Genomic DNA, 24,731 nt, shown 5'->3' on the forward strand with positions numbered 1-24,731 from the left:
CGTGGATAATAGCGGCTATATTTCATTTTCAAACAGTTCGTGGTAACGAACTGTAAGTAAGGAGCGACCCGGCTCAACAGTAACCGAAACTCTAAAAAAACGGAATTTTGATACTTATAAATACATCAAAAGAGTCAGATTTTTATGCTGATTTTAAATATATTAATTTAATAAACTTTATCCACAAAATAAGTTTTTCAAAGAAAAGTAAAGAACTCCATTAAACAAAAAATGAGCAAAATAAAATCAAATAATCTACCAAGCTCGAAACTATCACAAATCAGCTTCGATAAATAAATGAAACCCAAAACGAACAGAAATTACAATAAATAACCGAGTCAAACTCAAAACGAGCCGAAATTAAGATAAGCTGGGCGCAAAGCTCCTATGTCTTCCCAAGGCCAGAACAAAATTTGCACTTTACTAAAAAAATATGAATGTTTTTACTTTTATAACTTCTATTAAAAAGGGCAAACACCCTTTGAATTTCTAATCGAATGAGCCTGTTTTGAAGTTTCTACGACAACGCCTTCTATAAAAACCTTATATGCCCCTAGGGCATAGCTTAAAACCCTTGCCCCGAGGGTTGTGGGGGAGTGTCCTCCTCAAATAGATATTTTCTATCTGGAAATCAGCTACGCTGACAAAATGGCTATCTCAAAACTTTGATTGGATTAGTTTGGGGGAATGATGGGTGTGGGGGGGGGGGGCTAGTTGCCCTCCAATCACTTTTGACTATTAAAAAGGGCACTATCCCTTTGAATTTCCAATCGAATGAGCCTGTTTTGAAGTTTCTACGAAAACGCCTTCTACCCCCAGTAGAAGGTGGCATATAAGGTCTATCCCTAGTCGACCTTACATGCCCCCAGGGCGTAACTTAAAACCCTTGCCCTGAGGGTTGTGGAGTTGTCCGGGTAGGGAGAGCCTTTTTTGAAGTTTCTACGACAATGCCTTCTATAAAAACGTTATATGCCCCCAGGGCGTAACTTAAAACCCTTGCCCTGAGGGTGGTTGGGGAGTGTCCTCCTCAAAATCAAATTTACTCTCTTGAAATCAACTACGCTGAACAAAATGCCTATCTCAAAATTTTGATTGGATGTGTTTGGGGGAAGGATGGGCGTGGGGGGGGGGCTAGTTGCCCTCCAATCACTTTTGACTATTAAAAAGGGCACTAGCCCTTAGATTTTCCAATCGAATGATCCTGTTTTTAAGTTGCTACGACAACACCTTCAATAAAAACCTTAGATGCCCTCAGGGCATAACTTAAAACCCTTGCCCCGAGGGTTGTGGGGGAGTGTCCTCCTCAAAAGCATATTTTCTATCTGGAAATCAACTACGCTGAACAAAATGGATGTCTCACAATTTTGATTGGATGTGATTGGGGGAATTAAGGGCGTGAGGGGGGGGGGGGGGCTAGTTGCCCTCCAATCACTTTCGACTATTAAAAATGGCACTAGAACTCTCAATCTCAAATCGAATGAACCCCTTTTGAAGTCTCTACGACGACCCCTTCTATATGAAGTGCCCTGCTTTAAATAAGAAAAAAATAAACTCTACATTGTCAACATTGTCCTTACATGCCCCCAGAGCATAAATTTAAACTTGCCCTGAGGGTTGTTAGGGAGAGTCCTCCCCTAGAGGATGATTTCTGATTAAACGTTAGTTATCTTCAACAAAATGGTCGTCTCAAAATATTTATTGGATGTGTTTGGGGGAATGACGGGCGTGGGGGGGGGGACTAGGTGCCCTCCAATCACTTTCGACTATTAAAAAGGGCACTAGCCACTCCAATTTCAAATCGAATGATCCCTTTTCGAAATTTCTACGACAACTCCTTTGATACGAAGTGCCCGGGTATGGAGAAGTTGAGGAGGGGGCAGCCCCTTTCATATAAGGAATAATTTCTGTTCGTTTTAAGTTTTAATGTCGCTCCTTACTTTCAGTTAAAAAAACTGGTTTTTCTTTATTTAATTGGTTAACAGAGACGACCTATGTATTCACGATGGAAGAGGAACCTTCCATGGAATTGGACATTATTGTAGCGATACCACCAACCCAACAAAAGACTACACTGAGCCTCCGTAGACTGTAGTAGCTAAATGCTCAAGTCCAACAGATCAGAACCACTTCATATCTATCTGCACACCTACATTGGAACAACTCCTGGCACTTTACCAAGCCTCCGTGCGGTTGGAAGGGTTTTATACAGATGCTAGGGACTCATACTCATCCGGTGGTGGCAGATATACAATTCTTACCTAATCTAGACCAAAATCCCACAGACCTATTTTGTATCTACTCGAGGCTATTATTTTTTGCTTTAAAACAGAATTATGGAGTTATTGAAGTAGAATTCAAAGAAATAGAGCTCGATCCAACTCCTGGTCTTGTCTACTGTTTTTTTAAAACATTGCAATGATAGTAAGTCTCTAAACTCGCTGTATAAACAAAACTAATCAGCATGAAATGATTATTGCAAGCAAAAAAAAAAAAAAAAAAAAAAAAAAAAAAAAAAAATGATGCTTGGCAACTTTCACATTTAAATGAGCTATTTAGGAGTCGTACGTTATAAAAATGAATTACTAGGGGCTTTACCATATAATGCAATAAGTATTTGCTCTGAATACGGTCGGGCATATAATTTGTGGCGAAGCTGTTAGACGAGAATGCAAAGGATTTTGATTGGTTGAAGCAGCACTCATTACTGCACTCATTTGATTTGGACCAGGATTGAATCCACAGGCTGAGTAACAGGAGCTAACTGAAGCACTTTAGCTAGCGGAAGTACTATGATACCGATTCATGGCACCAGGGGTCAACTCAGAGGATCTGGTCGATGCAAAAGCCATCAGAGCATCCTTTAAAAAATGAATGACACACAGTCAACACTAGCCAACAGAAGAACCGCGCAAATTTGATTCCCAACATGCAAAGATGGTTTCAATTCTAGGGAGTTTCCTCACTTCTCGACCAGCATCTGCCTTAACCGGCCCTTACGTTTCAATTTAGTACCCTAAGCCTTTCCTGGGATAATACTGATACGCCTTTTGGCAACCTGCATGCACATAGTGAGGTTTAATTTACCCCAAAATCGCCCTCAATATTTTGCGAAAGCATAGGATGGCTAGCCCCTAGCCCCCATAGCATTTCCTGGCTGAAGGGCCATGAAACAGAGATCATCACTGTAATAATTCAATGTTGTATTACTTACTTTAATTACCCTTTCCACATTCTCTACATGTTTCACCTTATAACTCTTAGTAATAGGCCTACTAGTAGTTGTAGCAGTAGCAGTAGTATCCATATAGCACTTTTTCGTTAGTTCAACATCCTCTTGAACAAGCCCTGAATGTTTCAATTTAATAATCTAAGTTGTTCCTGACATATTGCTGATACGCATTTTTGATAGCCTGCATATACACAGTGTGTTTTGATTAAGTTCAACATCCTGCTCAACCTCCCCTGACAATCTCATCTTAATATCCTTAGTCTCAGTAATAGTGGTAGTCATAAAAGCAGCAGCAGTGGTAGTAATATGTATATTCTGCCGTTTGGTTAGTTCAGCTCCCATTCAACATTTCCGGAAATTTTCACCCTCATGCCCCTAGCCGTAGTAGGGTGATTCCAGGACAGCAGCAAGCCACTCCTCTCCTTCCTTAGCAAAGGCCGGTCATATCTACTACCGATAACTCGCCCTTCTGGTGTCCTGCCCCAATAACAATTTATCCCATTGCTGGGAGAAGGTTTTGTGACGGGCGGAACATATCCATAAGCCAAAAGGCCGTGCCCAGTGCCCATTAGAGGGGCCTTCCAACTCCTCCGTCTGAATTTATGATCCCAAGAAGTGAGTGTTCTAGCTTTATTTATAGAGCCCCACAGCCCGGGTCTCCTCCTGGTCGGCGCCTGTCTGTATGGAGGTACCCTGCATATCTGCACGATGTTCCCGTACCCACCACCTGAAAACGCAATGAGTGGCTTGGGCCGATTCAATACAGAAATAAATTACCATGAGGTGCAGTTTGAGTTTTCCCACAAGGAAGGGGAGCAAAACCTCAGAAAATACCTGGAATATATAGATAAATACATATAGCATATAAAACATATAGATGTATTGAGAATACTACTGCTACAGCTACTACTACTAATGGGCTACAGCACCAAGCCGCCTGATGCAAACACAGCTACGAACGCTCCTCTTCCACCCGAATCGATTCAAAGCTCTTTTAACCCTCCAAAGAAGTTCCCATTTTTCTTAGATCTGTCCTTATGACCTCATCCCAACCCATTCAGGGACAACCTGCTTTTCGGTTGACCCTAGACGGTTGGCCAACAAGAACAATCTTTGGCAGTCTGTCATCCTTCATCTACATAACGTGTCCTAGCCATCTCATCCTTATTCGCATTGAACCACATATTCATAGAACTTACTGTATGAGATACGGTCTGTCAGTCGGGTACCCAAAACAATCCATAGGCCATTTCTCTGGAAAACATCTAGCAAATCCCCTTCCGTTTTTCGGAGCACCCACACTTCAGAACCATGCTTGACCACTGTCATCACTCTAGCTTCCAATGTTCTAATCATGATTCGCAGACTTATATTCCTATTCTTCAAAGCTTTTTCAACTGCGAAAAAATATACCCTGGCCCTTAGCTATTCTTGTTTTAATATTTTCAAAGCACTTAAGTGGTATCTTTATTAATAATACCACCTACGTAAGTGAAGCTGTCTGCTTGATCTATCTTCTCATTACTCAGCTTCGTCTCTTCATCTTCACTTATTCCTAGTATTAGCGACTTTGTCTTCTTGACATTAGTTTTCGAACCTATTCTTGTACCCTGAACTCGCAAAACCTCTGAAAGTTCATTCATTGTGCTAGCATTTTCATCTAGGAGGCTTAAATCATCATCATAATCTAAGTCAAGGAGAGTTTTACTTCCTCATTTTATTCAGTTTTTTCTCATTGCCTTTGCTGTGCTCTTTAGGACAAAGTCTATCAAACTCATCTGTATAAGTGGAGATAGAACACAACCCAGCTTAACTTCTGATTTAATATAAAACCAACTACCAACCACATTTCCTATCTTAACCGCAGCAATGTTATTCTCATAAATAACACTAATCACTTTAATGTATTTATCTGTTGTATCATACAAGGACAGGACCATTCCCCAAAGCTCTTCTATCACCTGAATGAAGCGCTAGCTCATTGTCTATAAGACTGAGGACTAAAGGCGGTCGATGATACTTCTGAATTACTAATCTAAGGGTAAAAGACTGGTCGAAGCATCTTCTACCCTTTCTAACACCACACTGTTCTTCTCTTAAAACTTTATAGTATATCTAAGCATAAAAAGTATCTTATTACCAAGTAACTTGCCACCTACAGAAACATGGTTAATGCCTTTATAATTAACACACTCACTCTAATCACCTTTCTTATGGAGGGTTTAATTAGTTTTCCTAAAATCGCCAGGTAGTTCCCCCTTTTCAAAAATCGTATTCATAATCGTCAGTAGCTTATCTCTAACCTCACAACCACCATATTTAAAAAAACTCATATGCCACACAATCAGCACCTGGGGTCTCATTATTTTTTAATCCTGCAAACACAGCTACGAACGCTCCTCTTCCACCCGAATCGATTCAAAGCTCTTTTAACCCTCCAAAGAAGTTCCCATTTTTCTTAGATCTTTCCTTACGACGTACTCCCACCCCATTCAGGGAGAACCTGCTTTTCGGTTGACCCTAGACGGTTGGCCAACAAGAACAATCTTTGGCAGTCTGTCATCCTTCATCTACATAACGTGTCCTAGCCATCTCATCCTTATTCGCATTGAACCACATATTCATAGAACTTACTGTATGAGATACGGTCTGTCAGTCGGGTACCCAAAACAATCCATAGGCCATTTCTCTGGAAAACATCTAGCAAATCCCCTTCCGTTTTTCGGAGCACCCACACTTCAGAACCATGCTTGACCACTGTCATCACTCTAGCTTCCAATGTTCTAATCATGATTCGCAGACTTATATTCCTATTCTTCAAAGCTTTTTCAACTGCGAAAAAATATACCCTGGCCCTTAGCTATTCTTGTTTTAATATTTTCAAAGCACTTAAGTGGTATCTTTATTAATAATACCACCTACGTAAGTGAAGCTGTCTGCTTGATCTATCTTCTCATTACTCAGCTTCGTCTCTTCATCTTCGCTTATTCCTAGTCTTAGCGACTTGCTCTTCTTAACATGAATTTTCAAATCTATTCTTGCACCCTGAACTCGCAAAACTTCCAAAGATTTATTCATTTTGCTAACATTTGCATCTAGGACGCTTAAATCATCATCATAATCTAAGTCTAGGAGGGTTTTATTTTCTCATTTGATTCAGTATTTTCCCATTGCCCTTGCTGTGCTCCTAAGGACAAAGTCTATCAAACTTATCTGTATAAGTGGAGATAGAACACAACCCAGCTTAACTTCTGATTTAATATAAAACCAACTACCAACCACATTTCCTATCTTAACCGCAGCAATGTTATTCTCATAAATAACACTAATCACTTTAATGTATTTATCTGTTGTATCATACAAGGACAGGACCATTCCCCAAAGCTCTTCTATCACCTGAATGAAGCGCTAGCTCATTGTCTATAAGACTGAGGACTAAAGGCGGTCGATGATACTTCTGAATTACTAATCTAAGGGTAAAAGACTGGTCGAAGCATCTTCTACCCTTTCTAACACCACACTGTTCTTCTCTTAAAACTTTATAGTATATCTAAGCATAAAAAGTATCTTATTACCAAGTAACTTGCCACCTACAGAAACATGGTTAATGCCTTTATAATTAACACACTCACTCTAATCACCTTTCTTATGGAGGGTTTAATTAGTTTTCCTAAAATCGCCAGGTAGTTCCCCCTTTTCAAAAATCGTCTTCATAATCGTCAGTAGCTTATATCTAACCTCACAACCACCATATTTAAAAAAACTCATATGCCACACAATCAGCACCTGGGGTCTCATTATTTTTTAATCTTTTTAGTACTGTCACTAATTCTTCCTCAGAAAATAAATCTTCTTTCACTTCAAAAGTGTCACAAATTTTTCATTTATTTCTATATCTTTTCGTGTAACTCTATCACGGTTTAGCACACCCTCAAAACTTTCTGCCCATCTCTCTTCAACTTTTCGTTCTCACTTATTGTAGCCCCGTTCCTCTCTTCAACGGGGACAAGTCCAGATTGAGTATTCCCTCTCAATTTATTAACATTGTAGTACAATATTTTATAATTATGCCGTCTAGTTGCATCTTCCGGAACTTCGGTAATTGTATGCATGGCCTCCACTTAACACCCCCTTAATTCACATTTTAATGCTTTCTCTCCTTTAAGGAAAGAAAGAACCCTTTTTTTTAAAGAAAGAAAGGGTTTATTCATTAACAATAAACATAACGAAACCTGAAGCAAAGCTTGTTTATTTAAATAATCACCCCACTAGGCCTAAATATAAATCAACTTACGAAAAGTAACTACAATAAAACACCAAAAACAAAACAAGAAACGACAAAAAAATAAAAAAAAACGCCACTCTACCTCCCATCATCAATCCATCAAACAAAAAAAAAAACAAAAAAAAACAATAATTTGTGTAACTTAATAAATAAAGAAACGAGAGAACTCATCGCCCATCCTTCTCATAAACCCTAAAACAATTGTATTCCAGCAAACTTCGGAACTTAGTTGGGTTTGTTTTATGTACTAAATTATGTGGCAAAGTATTCCAGGCACTAGGACAAACATGGCGCAAAGAAAATTTTGATCGTGTAGTAACTATTCTAGGATTCCTATACTGACTTGAACTACTTGTATTATGCTCGTAAACACTTGAATGGGGTAAAAAAGATCGTTGAAGCAATTTGGCAACCAATAATTTTGGTACTTAAACATAAATAGAGCATTATAAAATTTTACTTGCTCATCAAATAATTCTTTCACTCAAATAATTCTTTTAAAGGCCCCTCCCGGTCTCCTCCTCTGTTAAACATAAAGCATTTCCCCTAATATTCCTAGCTGCATTTCTAACTTTCTTCCCTAAGACATTATCAGTGACTTTACAAACAATATAATATATAAATATATAATATGTGTGGATATACAGAGTAGAAATAAGATATTAATGCTCTGATTTAGGAATATAGTCCCTTTTGGCTACATATTTGCATTATTTTCTGGTTTTTATTAATCAAATTTTTTCCTTGTTTTAAAGGAGGGTGCTCCAATGAGCTAAATCAAAACCCAAAATAAAATTGACCTGAAACCTAAAGGTGAGGATGTAATTTTAATTTGAGTAGAGTGGAACAGAAAAATTCTCAGAATAATTTGAAACCTTTTCTAAAAATGGTAATCTTTTAATTTGGCTATACATACCTTCATCTCCAAACATAGTTGATGCAAGTAAAAAGTGGTCTGGGTCAGGCTTTAGTTTTTCAGATACATCACTAGGAGAATCATCATCTGTTGGCATTGAAACAAGATTGCCAGTGTCAAAATGTTCGTGGACATTACTCGGAGAATACTGTTCATCAAATTCTGAAAAAATTCATAAATACAAGAACTTAAGGTTTATGCTCACTATGCATGTTTCTGGCCGTTTTTAAATAAACCGCGTACCGTCTTCAAGTTTCAATTAAAGATGACAATTTTTGTATTATTCGATAGCTGAGACTTAGATTTATGAATTCACCGCATTACATTTTTTGAAATATTATTCAATTTTTTTAGACAGAAAAAATTATTTTTAAAAACAGAGAATTTGCGACTAATCTGAAGCTACTTTTTCGACTGAATAGACAAGGTATTTGTATCATATTGTTTATTAGCTTCAGATTTATGTAGTCACCGTGTCAAATTTGTTACATTACTTAGAAGTTTCTGTAGAAAATAACGTAAACTTGCAAGAAAATGCAAAAATTATTACAAAAATAGATAGACTCTGCTTCGCTATTTCTCATTCAAAGAACATAGGCGGATCCATCTGGAAGGGCATTTGTAATGCCTCTAGAGCAGGTGGTTACCGTTTTGTCTACCTGTTTTACAATCAGCCAAGAAAAAAAAGTTCTCGGCTAGGCTGATTTGAATATTCTTTTCTGTGATTCATCTTGACAACCATTTTTGAAAAACAACTATTTAAGAAGAACTAATCAATATTCAATACAGAAGAAACAAAATTTACACTTATAAAGCCTAAATGTGCTTGTTTCTGTTGTCACGTCAAGTCACGAAACTGTAAGGGTGAGGGGGAGATGAATTTTCAAATCTAGAGAAGCAATTATGTAGTTAAAAAAATTTAATAAAAATTTCAAAAAAAGACCTTTTCCTATAAAAATTTCAAAAAGCTATTTTTCAAAATCTATCGTGGGAGGGGCCAGAGAGGCAAAATTCAAGTGTGTGGCAAATGCTCCCTAATCTCCGCACACAATAGGCACCCCTGTGTTCCTGGTGGCCTCTGGTATGGAAAAAGAAGAAGAGATATTTAGCTTAAGTCTAAACTAACCAATGCTCTTTTTTTTAAACAGCTTTATGAAAATATGCACAAGTACTAACATTTAAGGTGAAAATACAAAGACTATTGATTCTATAAGAATTAAATAAAAAAAAACAAGTTTTTTAAACTGAAAGTAAGGAGTGACATTAGAACTTGAAACGCACAGAAATTAGTCCGTAATTAACAAGGACGGTCCCCTCCTTATCGCCTTTCTCCTTACACATAAGTTTTTATTGTTTAAAAAAATAAAAATCTGAGATAGATTAAAACTTTAGCGTAGAGAGCAAGGCGTTGAGGAGGGGACAGCCCTTTCATATACGGAATAATTTCTGTTCGTTTTAAGTTTTAATGTCGCTCCTTACTTTCAGTTTAAAAAACTTGTTTTTTTTATTTAATTTCTGATCGTTTTTAGTTAATGCAGCTTTTATTTGCATAAAAATTTTACTTTTCTTTTGCTAAATGGATGTCTTCACAAATTAACTTACGTAACTAACTTCTATATTCGTATATTTTTCTACTGGCAAAAAATACAAAGTTGCAGATTTTTGCATAGCCTATATGAGCTTGAAACCTATGTAATAGGGTTTTCTGATACGCTGAATCTGACGGTGTGATTTTCATTAAAATTCTTTAACTTGTAGGGGATACTTCACCCCTATTTAAAAAATCGTATAAATTTTCTCAGGTTAGTAGCCTTTGATGAGTAATACTAAACTTAATAAAATTTATATATTTAGAATCAGCATTATAAACACATTCTTTTGACACATTTATTGACATCAAAATTCCGTTTTTAAAAGTTTCGATTACTATTGAGCCGTATCGCTTTTTTTTTTATTGTTTTTTTTGTTACGTATATGTTATTACGTAGGCCTATATGAAGGGGTTCTCCTCTAAGTCAATACCACGCCCTTTACGTTAAAATTTAAAAAAAAATTTTTGATTCACAAACCCCTTAATAAAAATAGCCTCTTAATTATAATAGATAGCTATTTTTAAAGCAATAAAAAAAAATGTAGCGTAAAGAGCGATGTATTGACTTGGGGGAGAACCCCCTCACTTACGTTATAATTTCTGTTCGTTTAAAGTTCTAATATTACTTCTTACATTTCAGTTGAAAAAACTTGATTTTTTTTATTTAATTTCTGATCGTTTTTTAAATAATGCTTGGAAATCCGGCGCCCCCTTCATAGAACTGTCCCTTCCCCCAACGAAACATCCTCCACGGAAATATTCTCCAGAGTAACCCCCTCCTCTAGCCCCCAGCCCCCTCCAGAAAAAATCCTTCCTTAAACTGGTTGTATACTTCCCCATAACCAATAAATAATGCTGGCAAGTCTGGCGCCCCCTTCATGGCAATTTCCCTTCCCCCTTGAAAACTTCCTTCATGAACAGATCCTCCAATATAACCACCGACCCACCCTTCCCTCCCCCTACCAGAAAAAAAACTCCTGAAGACTTCTGTATACTTCCCAATCACCAATTCTATATGTTAACATGGGGTAAAGTTCATAACTTTTAGCCCTCCCTCTGGGAACTTCGGGGGATTAAGTCATCCTAAAAGACATATTTATCATATTTTCGACCATGCTGAACAAAATGGCTATCTCAAAATTTTGATTGGGTGATTTTGGGAAAAAAATAAGCGTGGGAGGGGGCCTAGTTGCCCTCCATTTTTTTTGGTCACTTAAAAAGGGCACTAGAACTTTTAATTTCCGTTCCAATGAGCCCTCCCACGATATTCTAGGACCACTGGGTCGATACGATTACCCCTGGAAAAAAAACAAAACAAAAAAAAACAAACAAATAAATACGCATCCGTGATCTTTCTTCTGGCAAAAAATGTAAAATTCCACATTTTTGTAGATAGGAGCTTGAAACCTCTACAGTAGGGTTCTCTGATACGTTGAATACGATGGTGTGATTTTCATCAAGATTCTATGACTTTTAGGGGGTCTTTCCCCCTTTTTTTGAAAATCAGCCAAATTTTCTCGGGCGCGTAACTTTTGATGGGTAGCACTAAACTTTTGATGGGAAAGTTATATATTTGAAATCAGCATTGAAATTTTATTCTCTTGATATATCTATTGGTATCAAAAACCCGTTTTCTAAAGTTTCGGTTACCATTGAGCCGGGTCGCTCCTTACTTACAGTTAGTTAACACGAACTGTTTGATCAACCAATATGGTTTATTAAAACCCATGCAAGGATTGGTTAAATCCCATTTCATTTTTGAAAGTGGTGCTGAAACCTGCATGAGGAATTACTCTAATTCATTCTGCTTCTAAAATTGTTTGCCCATAGTCAGAATCCCTTTTTTGTTTAGAAAAACTGCCAAAAAAATAGGTTAGGTTAGGTCCTATATCAAACTAAGGATGAGTACATCGAACCTACCAGATTTCATCGTATTGCAATCTGTATGAAGAATCACTCTTATTCATTCCATTTCAATTTTTTTTGCCCTTAGCCTCAACCTTTATTTTAGGTTAGATTATCAATGGGGCTGTTATCAAACAGTTCGTGGTAACGAACTGTAAGTAAGGAGCGACCCGGCTCAATAGTAACCAAACTCGAAAAAACAGAAACTTGATGCCAAAAGATATGTCAAATAAATCCGATTTTTATGATGATTTTAAATATATAAGTTTCATCAAGTTTAGTTTTACCCATAAAAAGTTAAGCGCCTGAGAAAATTTGCCTTATTTAAAAAAAAAGGGGGAAACACCCCCTAAAAGTCATAGAACTTTAATGAAAATCAAACCATCGGATTCAGCGTATCAGAGAACCCTACCGTAAAAGTTCCAAGCTCCTATCTGCAAAAATGTGGAATTTTGCGTGTTTATTTGTTTATTCTATTTTTTTATTTTTTTTTATTTTCCCCAGGAGTGATCGTATTGACCCAGTAGTCTTAGAATATCGCAAGAGGGCTAATTTGAACGGAAATTAAAAATTCTAGTGCTTTTTTTAAGTCACCAAAAACATTGGAGGGCAGCTTGGCCCCCTCCCACGCTCATTTTCTTCCCGAAGTCACCCAATTAAAATTTTGAGATAGCCATTTTGTTCAGCATAGTCGAAAATCTAATAAATATGTCTATGAGGATGACTTAATCCCCCACAATTCCAAGGGGAAGGGCTGCGAGTTATGAACTTTGCCCATTGTTTACATATAGTACTGGTTATTGGGAAGTATACAGACGTTTTCAGGAAGTATTTTTTCTGGTGGGGGGGGGGCAGGGATGGAGGAGGGGGTTACTCGGGAGAATCTTTCCGAGGAGGATGTTTCCATGGGGCAAGGGACATTTCTATGGAGGGGGCACCAGATTTCCCAGCATTATTTAAAAAACGATCAGAAATTAAATTGAAAAAAAAAAAAGTTTTTTCAACTGAAAGTAAGAAGCAACATTAGAACTTAAAACGAACAGAAATTATTACGTATATGAGGGGTTCGCCCCCAAGTCAATACCTCGCTCTTTACGCTACAGTTTTTTTAGTGCTTTCAAAAGAGCTATATATTCTAATTAAACGGTCTTTGTGATTCAGGGATTTGTGAATTAAACAAGATTTTAACTTTTAACGTAAATAACGTGGTATTGACTAAGGGGAGAACCCCCTCATATACGTAAAAACATATACGCTATAAAAAAAACATAAAAAAAGCGATACGGCTCAATAGTAATCGAAACTTTAAAAAACGGAATTTTCATGTCAATAAATGTATCAAAAGAATGTGCTTATAATGCTGATACTAAATATATAAATTTTATTAAGTTTAGAATTACTCATCAAAGGCTACGAACCTGATAAAATTTACCTGATTTTGAAAAGAGGGAGGAAACATCCCCTGAAAGTGAAAGAATTTTAATGTAAATCACACCGTCAGATTCAGCGTATCAGAAAACTATTACATTGGTTTCAAGCTCATATCTGCAAAAATGTGCAACTTTGTATTTTTTGCCAGAAGAAAGATCACGGATGCGTGTTTATTTTTTTTTTCAGGGGTAATCGTACCGACCCAGTGGTCCTGCAACATCAAGAGAGCTCATTCGAACGGAAATTAAAAGTTATAGTGCCCTTTTCAGTGACCAAAAAATGCTGGAGGGTAAATTGGCCCCCTCCCACGCCCCTTTTTTCCCAATTTCGTCTGATTCATAAGGAAACATAAGGAAGCAAGTGTTTTTTGTACTTTCATCAGAGATATTTCTTCTAATTAACGGCCTTTGTGATTAAGGAGTCATTCTTAAAGAATTGGAACACGATTTGAACTTAACGTAATGAGCGAGGTATTGACTAGGGGGCGAACCCTATAATATACGTAATAAAAATATACGAAAATAGAAGTTCGTTATGTAAGTTAATTTTTAAATTACGTTAGAAACAAATTTAGAGAAAGCCATTTAGCAAAAGAAAAGTAAAATTAATATGCAAATTTTGTTTTACTTATTCAATGACGGCGAGCAAAATTAAAAGCTGCATTAACGAAAAAACGATCAGAAATTAAATAAAAAAAAAACAAGTTTTTAAACTGAAAGTAAGGAGCGACAGTAAAACTTAAAACGAACAGAAATTATTCCGTATATGAAAGGGGCTGTCCTCTCCTCAACGCCTCGCTCTTTACGCTAAAGTTTGTATTGTTTAAAAAAATTAAGTTGCTGGAAAGTCAAACTTTAGCGTTAAGAGCGAGGCGTTAAGGAGGAGACAGCCCCTTTCGTATACGGAATAATTTCTGTTCGTTTTAAGTTTTAATGTCGCTCCTTACTTTCAGTTTAGAAAACTTGTTTTTATTTTATTTAATCTGCTTAAGGAATCACTCTTATTCATACCATTTCTAAAATTTGTTTGCCCTTAGCCTAAACTTGTTCTAGCTTATGCTTCAATGGTATCGAAATCTGCAAAGAGAATCATTCTTATTCATTTCACTTCTAAAATTGTTTACCCATAGTCTGAATCCTTTTTTGCTCATAAAAACTGCATAAAACAGGTCAGCCGTATTTAAAACTAAGGATGAATACATAGGGTCTACCAGATTTCATCCTATTGCAATCTGTATGAAGAAACACTATTATTCATTCTATTTCAAATTTTTTTGGCCTTAGCCTTAGCCTTAACCTTTATATTAGGTTACTTTAGGTTTCAATGGTATTGATATCTGCATAAGGAACCACTCTTGTTCATACCATTTCTAAAATTCGATTATCCTTATCCTAAACTTTATTCTAACTTAGGCCTTAATAGTATTCAAAATCTTCATAAAGAATCACTCTTATTCATTTCATTTCAAATTTTTTTTGCCCTTAGCCTTAACCTTTATTTTCGGTTACATTATCTTTCAATAGTATTGATATCTGCATAAGGAATCACTTTTGTTCATACCATTTCTAAAATTTGCTTATCCTTACCCTAAATTTTGTTCTAACATAGGCCTCAATAGTATTCAAAATCTGCATAAAAAATCACTCTTATTCATTCCATTTCAATTTTTTTTGCCCTAAGCCTTAACCTTTATATTTGGTTACATTAACTTTCAATGGTATTGATATCTGCATAAGGAATCACTCTTGTTCATACCATTTCTAAAATTCAATTATCCTTATCCTAAACTTTGTTCTAACTTAGGCCTTAATAGTATTCAAAATCTGCATAAAGAATCACTCTTATTCATTCCATTTCAAATTTTTTTTTTGCCCTTAGCCTTAACCTTTATATTCGGTTACATTATCTTTCAATGGTATTGATATCTGCATAAGGAATCACTCTTGTTCATACCATTTCTAAAATTTGCTTATCCTTACCCTAAATTTTGTTCTAACTTAGGCCTCAATAGTATTCAAAATCTGCATAAAGAATCACTCTTATTAATTCCGTTCCAAATTTTTTCACCCTTAGTCCAAATCTTTGCTGTTAAAAAAACTGCATAAATCAAGTTAGTCCTATTTAAAATTAGAATTTTAGAAACAAGTTTTTTTGACTGAAAGTAAGGAGCAACATTAAAACTTAAAACGAACAGAAATTATTCCGTACATGAGCGGGGCTACCCCTTCCTCAATCCCTCGCTTTTCATGCTAGTTTTTTTTTTAGTACTTTAAAAAAGGCTTCTAATTCTAATTAAATAGCCCTTGCATTTCAGGAGTCGTTCATAAAGAATTGTGACTCATTAAAACTTTAGCTAAAAGAGCACGGTATTGGGGAGGGGGCATCCCCCCTCATGTACGAAATAATTTCTGTTCGTTTTAGGGTTTAATGTTGCTCCTTAATTTCAGTTGAAAAACTTTTCTCATTTAATTTGTGATCTTTTCAAAATAATGCAGGGGAATCCGCCTCCCCCTTCATGTGAAATCCCCCTCCCAATGAACAGAGGCGTTTTAAAACTTAAAATAAGCTACTTATTAACAACAAATTCCTTTACATTTTGTGCCTGCATATTGGGCTATAGATTTAAAAGGCTAAACTTCCCAAGTTACTCGTTTAGCAATACAAGGGCCTGACATTTGATTTGATAAAGAAAAACTTTTTTGAAGAAGGAACAGTCTATACCTGCTTTTTATAATTTGTGCCTGTGTATTGGGCTCTTACTTCAAAAGGCAGATTCCGAACCAGTACTTGAGCAATAAAAGGCTACAGCGTCTGTGTTCATTTGGTAAAAAAAAAACATTCTGAAGTTTTATTTTAGAGGAAACAGTCTATAGCTACTTTTTTCTCAATTGGTTTTTGCAAATATGCCACTACTAGTAAAGGCTGAAGATCTTAAGTAACTATTTGAACAATGCAGGGGTCCAACATCTTAATCAAGATATTTTTTAAACCATGTTGGCCTGCCATAATAAAAAGAAGAAACTATCAAAAATGGGAGATTTTTAAGGCCAAACAAAATATGGACAACTGCCTCTCTTCTTCAGCACCAACAAAAAAAAATATTTAAAGAAAGTGCCAAAAAGGAGGAAAGAAAAACCAAAAGCAGTTTAAGGAATGGAATTTTAAGAATAATTAATACAGCAAAAGAGTTGGTTCTTTATGCTGATTCCAATTATATAAAGTTCATCAAGTTTAATGTTACATTCCAAATGCAACAAACCTGAGAAAATGTGTATGATTTTCGAAAAAAGTGAAAAATACCCTCAAAACGGCAAGTGATCGTTATTAAAATCACCCACTAAATTCAGAATATTAGAGAAGCCTACTGTTGAAGTTTCACGCTGCTATTTACAAAGATGTAGAATTTCTCTTTTTTTTAGAAGAAACATAAAGAATGCATGTTCATTTTTTTTTTTTTTATGAAGTAATCACCCAAGTCAGTTGGTAAAAATGAATACTCAGCCGGTAAAATCTATCCTCCCCCCCCCAAACATTTTGGTTGGTGAAGCCTCGGGTCGTTACCAGACTGAGTCTACGGGAAGTAATTACTTGTACTTTTTAGTCCCAGCCTGTTATCTTTGTGCACTTCCATCACAGTGCGTCTTTTCTGCTTTTACTGCCAATAATGAGGTATATTCAATAATGAGGTAATGGCAATAAGCTATCGAAAATAATTCACAACGCAGTTAAGTTCTACAAGTATGAGATGGAAAGAATATTTCACCGCCGTAACAGTTGTACGACATGATTATTTATAGTTATCTTTGAATTTCTGAGACAATCGCTCAGTAGCGCATGTGATTTCATGCAGTAAAACTCGGGCTTCATCTATCCTTTCCATCTTATACCTGTAGAACTTAACTGCGTTGTGAATTATTTTCGATAGCTTATTGCCTTTATCCAGCGAACGAAATAGAAAGTTCGACAGCGAGGAGTAAAAACAAGTTTAATACTCTTAGTTTCTCCAATCATACCTGTATCATAATATGATTTTGACGCACTCTGAAGTCCTCTAGTAAGACTTATTATAGATGACGCTGTTTGACTTCCAAGTAAGCAAAATAAACTAGTAATAGTAGGCAAATCCAGGAAAGTTTTATGCTATTTCCTCTTAGATTAGAAGCTCACGTATGTTTTCTTTACTCAATTAGCAATACACGTCATATACTATACATTAAACAACAATACCCATTACGCAATGTGGTGCAAGGTGTATTCCCCGTGGAAGATTCCCCCACATACAAAAGTGAGCAGTCAAAAAGAAAGCAAGACAAATAAAAATAATGAAGATAAGAAGGAATTCTGAAATTTTCTACCTTTATCCAAAATATAGGCAGAATGTATGATGTAGAATATCTTATAGTATTAGTTTTTACATGTTATTTACTTTAATTCTTTTTTCGCGTTTTGGAGGGTTGAGTTATCATAACAGTGTAAAATCAAAGAAAATAAATTGAATATACCTCATTATTGGCAGTAAATGCAGAAAACATGCACTATGATGGAAGTGCACAAAGATAACAGGCTGGGACTAAAAAGTACAAGTAATTACTTCCCGTAGACTCAGTCTGGTAACGACCAGAGGCTTCACCATCCAAAATGTTTGGGGGGGGGGAGGATAGATTTTACCGGCTGAGTATTCATTTTTACCAACTGACTTGGGTGATTACTTCATAAAAAAACAAACAAAAAAAACATGCATTCTTTATGTTTCTTCTAAAAAAAAGAGAAATTCTACATCTTTGTAAATAGCAGCGTGAAACTTCTACAGTAGGCTTCTCTAATATTCTGAATTTAGTGGGTGATTTTAATAACGATTACTTACCGTTTTGAGGGTATTTTTCACTTTTTTCAAAAATCATACAAATTTTCTCAGGTTTGTTGCATTTGGAATGTAACATTAAACTTGATGAACTTTATATAATTGGAATCAGCATAAAGAACCAACTCTTTTGATGCATTAATTATTCTCAAAATTCCATTCCTTAAACTTTTGGTCGATATTGGCCTCAGTTTCTCCTTACTTACAGTTCATTACACAAATTGTTTAATTCTACAGTGTATATTCCATATATCTTTGGCTGCTCAATGTTACAAGTAAGGAGCTTTGATAGCAATTTCTTTGAATAAATATATTATCTTATAATATATGACAACAATAGAACTGTTTAAACATCTGTTGCCAAAATTATTGTTTATTGGCACAAAATGGCAGCTTGTACTAGCATAATCACTTTTATTACTAAACAGCAAAAGTAAGCTAGACTGTTGAACTGGTATACTTACCCTGCTTAACAACAGGGGGCTCAGATATCATGGTCAATTCGGTCATTTCTATGATTCCCTTTCCTGATGCTATTGGTTTCGGGTGTAACTGAAAATCTGGTTGAAATCTTCAAAACCATAAGAAGAACAAGCTTCAACGTTCAAGTTAAGAAAATTGGACATGCTACACAAATTCCCTGGAATATATATATATATATATATATATATATATATATATATATATATATATATATATATATATATATATATATATATATATATATATATATAAAAGTGCCGAAGAGAGAGAAAAAAACAACAAAAAAACAAACGCAGAAAGTCAATGTGAAAAGAACCAAAAAACCAAAGAAAAAGGTTTTTTGGTTCTTTTCACATTGACTTTCCGCGTTTTTTTGTTGTTGTTTTTTTTTCTCTTCGGCACTTTCCTTGGATACATCGTTTCGTTTTGTGCTGAAGAAGAGAGGCTTTTGTCCTCTCGAAATATTTGCTTTGTTTTTTCAGTATTTTCATTTGACCAATAAAAACCCCATTTTTGCTCGTTTTTCTTTCTTTATGTTATATATATATATATATATATATATATATATATATATATATATATATATATATATATATATATATATATATATATATATATATATATATATATATATATATATATATATATATATATATATATATATATATATATATATATATATATATATATATATATATATATATATATATATATATATATATATATATATGAAAAATTCAGCTTTATATATATATTAATTAAAAAAACGTTTTCAACAAAACAAGTTTTTCAAAGAAAAGTAAAGAACGCCATTAAACCAAAAATGAGCAAAAATAGAATCAAATAATCTACCAAGCGTGAAACTATGACAAATCAGTATCGATAAATAAATGAAACCCAAAACAAACAGAAATTACAATAAATAACCAAGTCAAACTCAAAACGAGCAGAAAATAACATGAGTAGGGCTCAAAACCCCTATGCCTTCCCAAGGCCCGAACATAATTTGCACTTTACTGAAAAAATATAGATGTTTTTACTTTTATAACAACTTTAATAAATCAAATAATATTAGCATTTTGATTACTAAATATCAGTATATGTATATTAAACTGACAATGCACATTCATTTGTATTTTTTTCAGTAAAGTGCAAATTATGTGGTCTAAAGGGAATAAAGGGAGGCAACGTAAGAAAAAGGACTGGATCAGTAATCACTCCCTTGCCATCATAGAGCTCAGGCAAGAAGCACGTCTTGGCGGGGACATGGCTACATACAGACTGCTAAACAAAGAGCGCAATTCCATGCTGCACAAAGACCGCAAGGCTTTTATTGACAGCAAGGCATCCGAACTGCAAGAGGCTGCCAAGAAAAAGGACAGTGGAGCCACCTACAAGATTCTTCGTGAGCTGTCAGGTCAGCACACTCAAACTACGCCATACCTTCGAAGCGCTAGCGGTGAGAATATCTACGACCAATCACAATGCCTCCGCCAGTGGGAGGACCACTTTGAGAAACTGCTCAACTCAGATCCATTAGACCAGACGGACCATGAGCTAGCAGCTGCTGCTACCATACCTGCTCCTGATGGTCCTGAATTTACAGCGGAGGAGATGAAAGCTGCCACCCGCAAGCTAAAGAATAACAAAGCGCCAGGAATATGTGACCTAACATCGGAATTCCTTAAAAATGGGGGTCCAGCCATGATCCTCTGGCTACAAATGCTGTTTAACCTTGTATGGCACTCTGAAAAAATACCTTAGACTGGAAAAAGGGCCTACTTGTGCCAATCTACAAGAGGAAGGGGAGCAAAGCAGAATGTATCAATTATCGTGGCATAACTTTACTCTCAGTTCCTGGAAAGCTCTTCGCTATGCTGCTTCTCAAACGGGCAACAAGATACCTCCATGCCCTGCGTCGCCCCCAGCAGGCTGGCTTCATGCCAGGCAGGTCCACCACCGAGCAAATCCATACGATTAGACAGCTAGTAGAGAAAACTCTTGAATATAAGAGGAAGGCGTACATTGCCTTTGTCGATTTTTGATCTGCCTTCGACACTGTCGATAGGGAGTCACTATGGCTAATCCTCCAGTCTGCTGGCGTACCCACGAAAACCGTCCGTCTCCTCAAAGAACTGTATAATAACACTGACAGTGTGGTGATCGTAAATGGACGGCCTTCTGGATATTTCAAAATTAAAAATGGTGTCCGGCAAGGATGTGCTGCTGCACCTGAGCTCTTTAACTGTGTAATAGACCACATCCTGAATAAAACACAGCAGGTGCAGCCGTTTGGCATAAGCTTTGCTGGAAGAGTTCTTTCAGACGTCGACTTTGCCGACGACGTGGCGCTAATATGCGAAAACATTAGTGACCTCAAAACTACACTGGAAACACTGGCCTCTGCCGCTGAGAAATTTGGTCTGAAAATAAATTGGTTGAAGACCAAGATAATGCCCGTTGAGAAAAAGCTGTCCAACCCCCTGTCATCTGTGGAAATTTGTGGCCAGACTGTAGAGGTAGTCAAGCAGTTTACCTACCTTGGTTCAATTGTCTGCTCAAACGGAAGCCTAGATGCCGAAATATCAGATAGAGCGGCAAAAGCAAACTCTGTCTTTGGTCGCCTTCTAAAAACAGTCTTCCATAAACCCCAGATCAGCCGTCTCACCAAAGCACGAATATATTCTGCTTCGGTTGCCAGCATTATGCTCTATTCTGCTGAGACTTGGTCACTGACTCAGACACAGACGCTGAAGGTAGATGCCATCCAGACGAAACACCTCCGAAAAATCGAACGCTCTCGATGGCCCGACAGGGTACGAAATTCAGAAATCCTCAGGTCCTTCAAACTCCCACCCCTGTCCGAGCAGCTTGAGTCTCGCTCGCTGCGTTGGTATGGTCATCTGCTCCGTCTGCCTGCCCAAAAACCCGCTCGGCTCATCTTCGATTTCGACCCAGCTGCAAACGGCTGGAGGCGTCCTAGGGGAAGACCATGCACCAGATGGGCGGACGTCATCCGTGATCGGCTCGCCTCCATAAACATCAACCCGGCTGAAGTGACAACCCTCGCCCTGAACCGACCACTCTGGAGAAGACTGACGGCGCTGACGACTGGTTCCCTCTACGCTGGCGACGCTGCCGAGCAAGAGCTTTAAGAAGAAGAAGAAGAAGAAGAAAGGGAATAAAAAAAAAGTAATACATTGTGACAACGTTGTGCTTTTCTTAGGCAGTGCGATTGTGCTACCTATGATTCCAGAGTTATTCAGCTTCAGAAATAGACTTTAAGCATTACAAAAATTGATTAGCATCTGTGTATTTAGGTCTGTCAACCTCAAGGGGAGTGGGGTAGGAGGAGCCTCTTCATTTTGCCCACACACTGGCCATAAGGACATTCCTCTAGGAAAAACAGAACAGTTAAATAACATTTATTTTCCTTTGACTTTAAATCATTCCATGTTGATTTTAAGTGAGAGTTTACAATACAATTAGAACCTTTGGAATTTAAGGTTTTTGACTCCCTGTGTTGATGTAATGAGCCATGATCCTCTTTGATGTTATTGACATTATTATTTTCTGCTAAATAATAAAAAAGCAGTGTGGTCTTTAAAACTATTTCCACCAGACTAACTGTGCTTGTGTGCAGAACATACACAACAAGAATCACTACCCAAAATATACCATAACATAAATTCAAGTCAGATATTTATCCAGAAAGCTATTTGAACAGCATGAAGAGGCTATTGCAGCAGCAAGCAAGTCAGATCCAAAATGCTTTTGGAATTATGCCTCAGTTGTAAACCAGGCAGACACTCTGTTATGCAACTTAAAGAGAATGACTGTGTAATAGATGACCCAAAAGTAATTACCAACACTGTAAATAGGCATAAGAGACACATAACAGTTGCATAACAAAAAAAAAAGCGTAGACGGCGTGGAAAGAGAGGCGGGCGGCGAAACAGACAGACGGCCATACCCGTTCATGTTTCTGAGGAACGTCTTTCTGACCAGAGGACGGCTGTATGTGAACCAAGGACTCTTGTGAAAATAAGATGTTTGCAAAGGTACGAAATTCCTCCCACTCTTTCTCCATCACAGCTGCAGCCGATCTTACTGTGTTCCTCTGATGAACTTCCCCCACTATTACGTCCTGAACAGTTATCAGCTCAGGCAGAGCTTCCAAATTTCATTCTGTGTAATGCCCGATCCTTAACAAATAAAGTTGACGAGATGGAGATACTGCTGAGAGAAGTGACTGTTCCTATTGCCGCAGTTACCGAATGCTGGGATATCACTGATGAAATGGGTAGAATAAAAGGCTACACTAGCTATTTCAACACTTGCCGTGATAGAGGCTTGAGTAGAAAAGGTGGTGGCGTTGGTATCTATATTCGTAATGACATTGCATCTAAGCTGTTAAATATACCAACCGATTCGTGTCACGAAGTTGTCTGGGTAGAGTGCAAGCCATCCAAACTATTAAAAAAGTGCTCATGTTTGATAATTGCATCTGTGTATTACCCAGAGAGTGCAAAAAATAGGAAAGAGCTTATCAGCTATTTACAGACCTACATCGATAAACTTCGTCGTGCCCATGCCTATCCTGCCTTCATAATAGCTGGCGATTTTAACCAGACAAACAGACTATGGGTATCGATTGCACTCCATCTGAAGCAGGTAATTACTAGTGCTATGTCTCAGAGGGGCGGTACTCGAGGTATAATTTTTACTAACATGATAGACACGTAGTACTCCCCTAGGTTGCGGGATAAAATCCCCAGCTAGTATAAATATTTAAATCTATGGCAAACCAAAGATAGCCACCTAAAGCCCACAAAAGACAAAGTGACTATTCGTACGCTTAACTCTCAATCAATCTTTGCTGGCATTTGTACCACCTACCCCTCAATTACAGAGCCCGAACTGGTTGATCTCTTAGTCGATTGTGAAACTGACGAAATAAAACAGTTACCGAATTTGCTGTTTTTAAAGAACTTAAAAAACTAAAACCGAATTGCTCTTCCTACCCTGGTGAGTTGCTGGTCTAACGTATTCGCGAATATGCCTTGTTTTTAGCCAAACCATTGGCATCGATCATCAATCAGTGCTTCAGTGAACAAACCTTTCCCGATGCTTGGAAGCGAGCCTATGTTCGCGTAATACCCAAAGTTAAAGGACCTAAGACATGTGATCAGTTAAGACCTATTTCGATCACACCAAACTTTGCTAACGTTGCAGAATCTTTCATATATCGTGAACTTCTCACGGAAATTTCACCGTCACTTGACCCCTTCCAGTATGGTTGCTTGAAGGGATGCAGCACGTCTGTTTATTTAGTACGACCTTATCACATAGTTGATGAATGGTTGGAGTTTAGAAACTAGTTTGTAGATTTACTTCTGGTGGACTACCGAAAGGCATTTGATTTGATTAAGCACCCTCTTGCCGCCCGGAATCTCAAGTTAATGGGGGACCGTAAATACATCCTCCAATTGATAGTTGATTTCTTACGTCACAGGTATCAACAAGTGTACGCCTTTTTTCCCAGTGATATCGAATCGGAATGGGTGGAAATTACATATGGCGCCCCACAAGGTACCAAATTAGCAGCTCTTCTTTTCCTGGCTGTTATCAACTATGTACTTTCTGACTTTGACGATCGTTTTAAATTCGTCGATGATTTGTCTGCGCTTCTTAAATACCACGTAAAGGATTCGCAAGCTAAAGCCCAGTTCGACCCCAAATTTTTCGATCAGTTTAAATCACAGTGTACTGCGAACAGTCTTCAAATTAATGAGAATAAATCAAAGGTTTTGAGGTTCATCCCACTTAAACGCGATTTTACCTACCCCGCGACTTTGTTCCCTTCTGCTTCGTGTGCGACTATCTTGGGTGTCACCTTTAGTGTGGACTGTTCGTTCTCTATTCATGTACAAGAGATGGTTAAGGAGGGAAATTATGCTATGCGGACACTGGTGGCGATGCGCCGCCTAGGTTTTCCAGTGTATCAGCTGAAAACAGCATACCTCACTT

General features: G+C 37.0%; 1 protein-coding gene across 2 annotated transcripts in view; it reads right to left on the bottom strand.

The window, feature by feature from the left end:
* LOC148940353 (uncharacterized) overlaps positions 1 to 24,731 on the bottom strand; it is a 48,149-nt gene that overhangs the window by 5,796 nt on the left and 17,622 nt on the right. Inside the window, exons 2-3 of one of the 2 annotated variants that reach the window (XM_089105815.1) lie at positions 18,683 to 18,858; positions 8,431 to 8,592 (exon numbers count right to left, since the gene is read on the bottom strand). In XM_089105815.1, the coding sequence (XP_088961941.1) occupies positions 8,431 to 8,592; positions 18,683 to 18,728 (208 nt within the window). In that variant the 5' untranslated portion in view covers positions 18,729 to 18,858. The remainder of the gene's footprint in view (positions 1 to 8,430; positions 8,593 to 18,682; positions 18,859 to 24,731) is intronic. The other variant, XM_089105816.1, reaches the window with a different exon arrangement.

Source organism: Artemia sp. Qi Xiang Cuo, chromosome 20 (genome assembly GCF_049724085.1).
Source record: "Artemia sp. Qi Xiang Cuo chromosome 20, ASM4972408v1, whole genome shotgun sequence".
NCBI classification, from domain to species: domain Eukaryota; kingdom Metazoa; phylum Arthropoda; class Branchiopoda; order Anostraca; family Artemiidae; genus Artemia; species Artemia sp. Qi Xiang Cuo.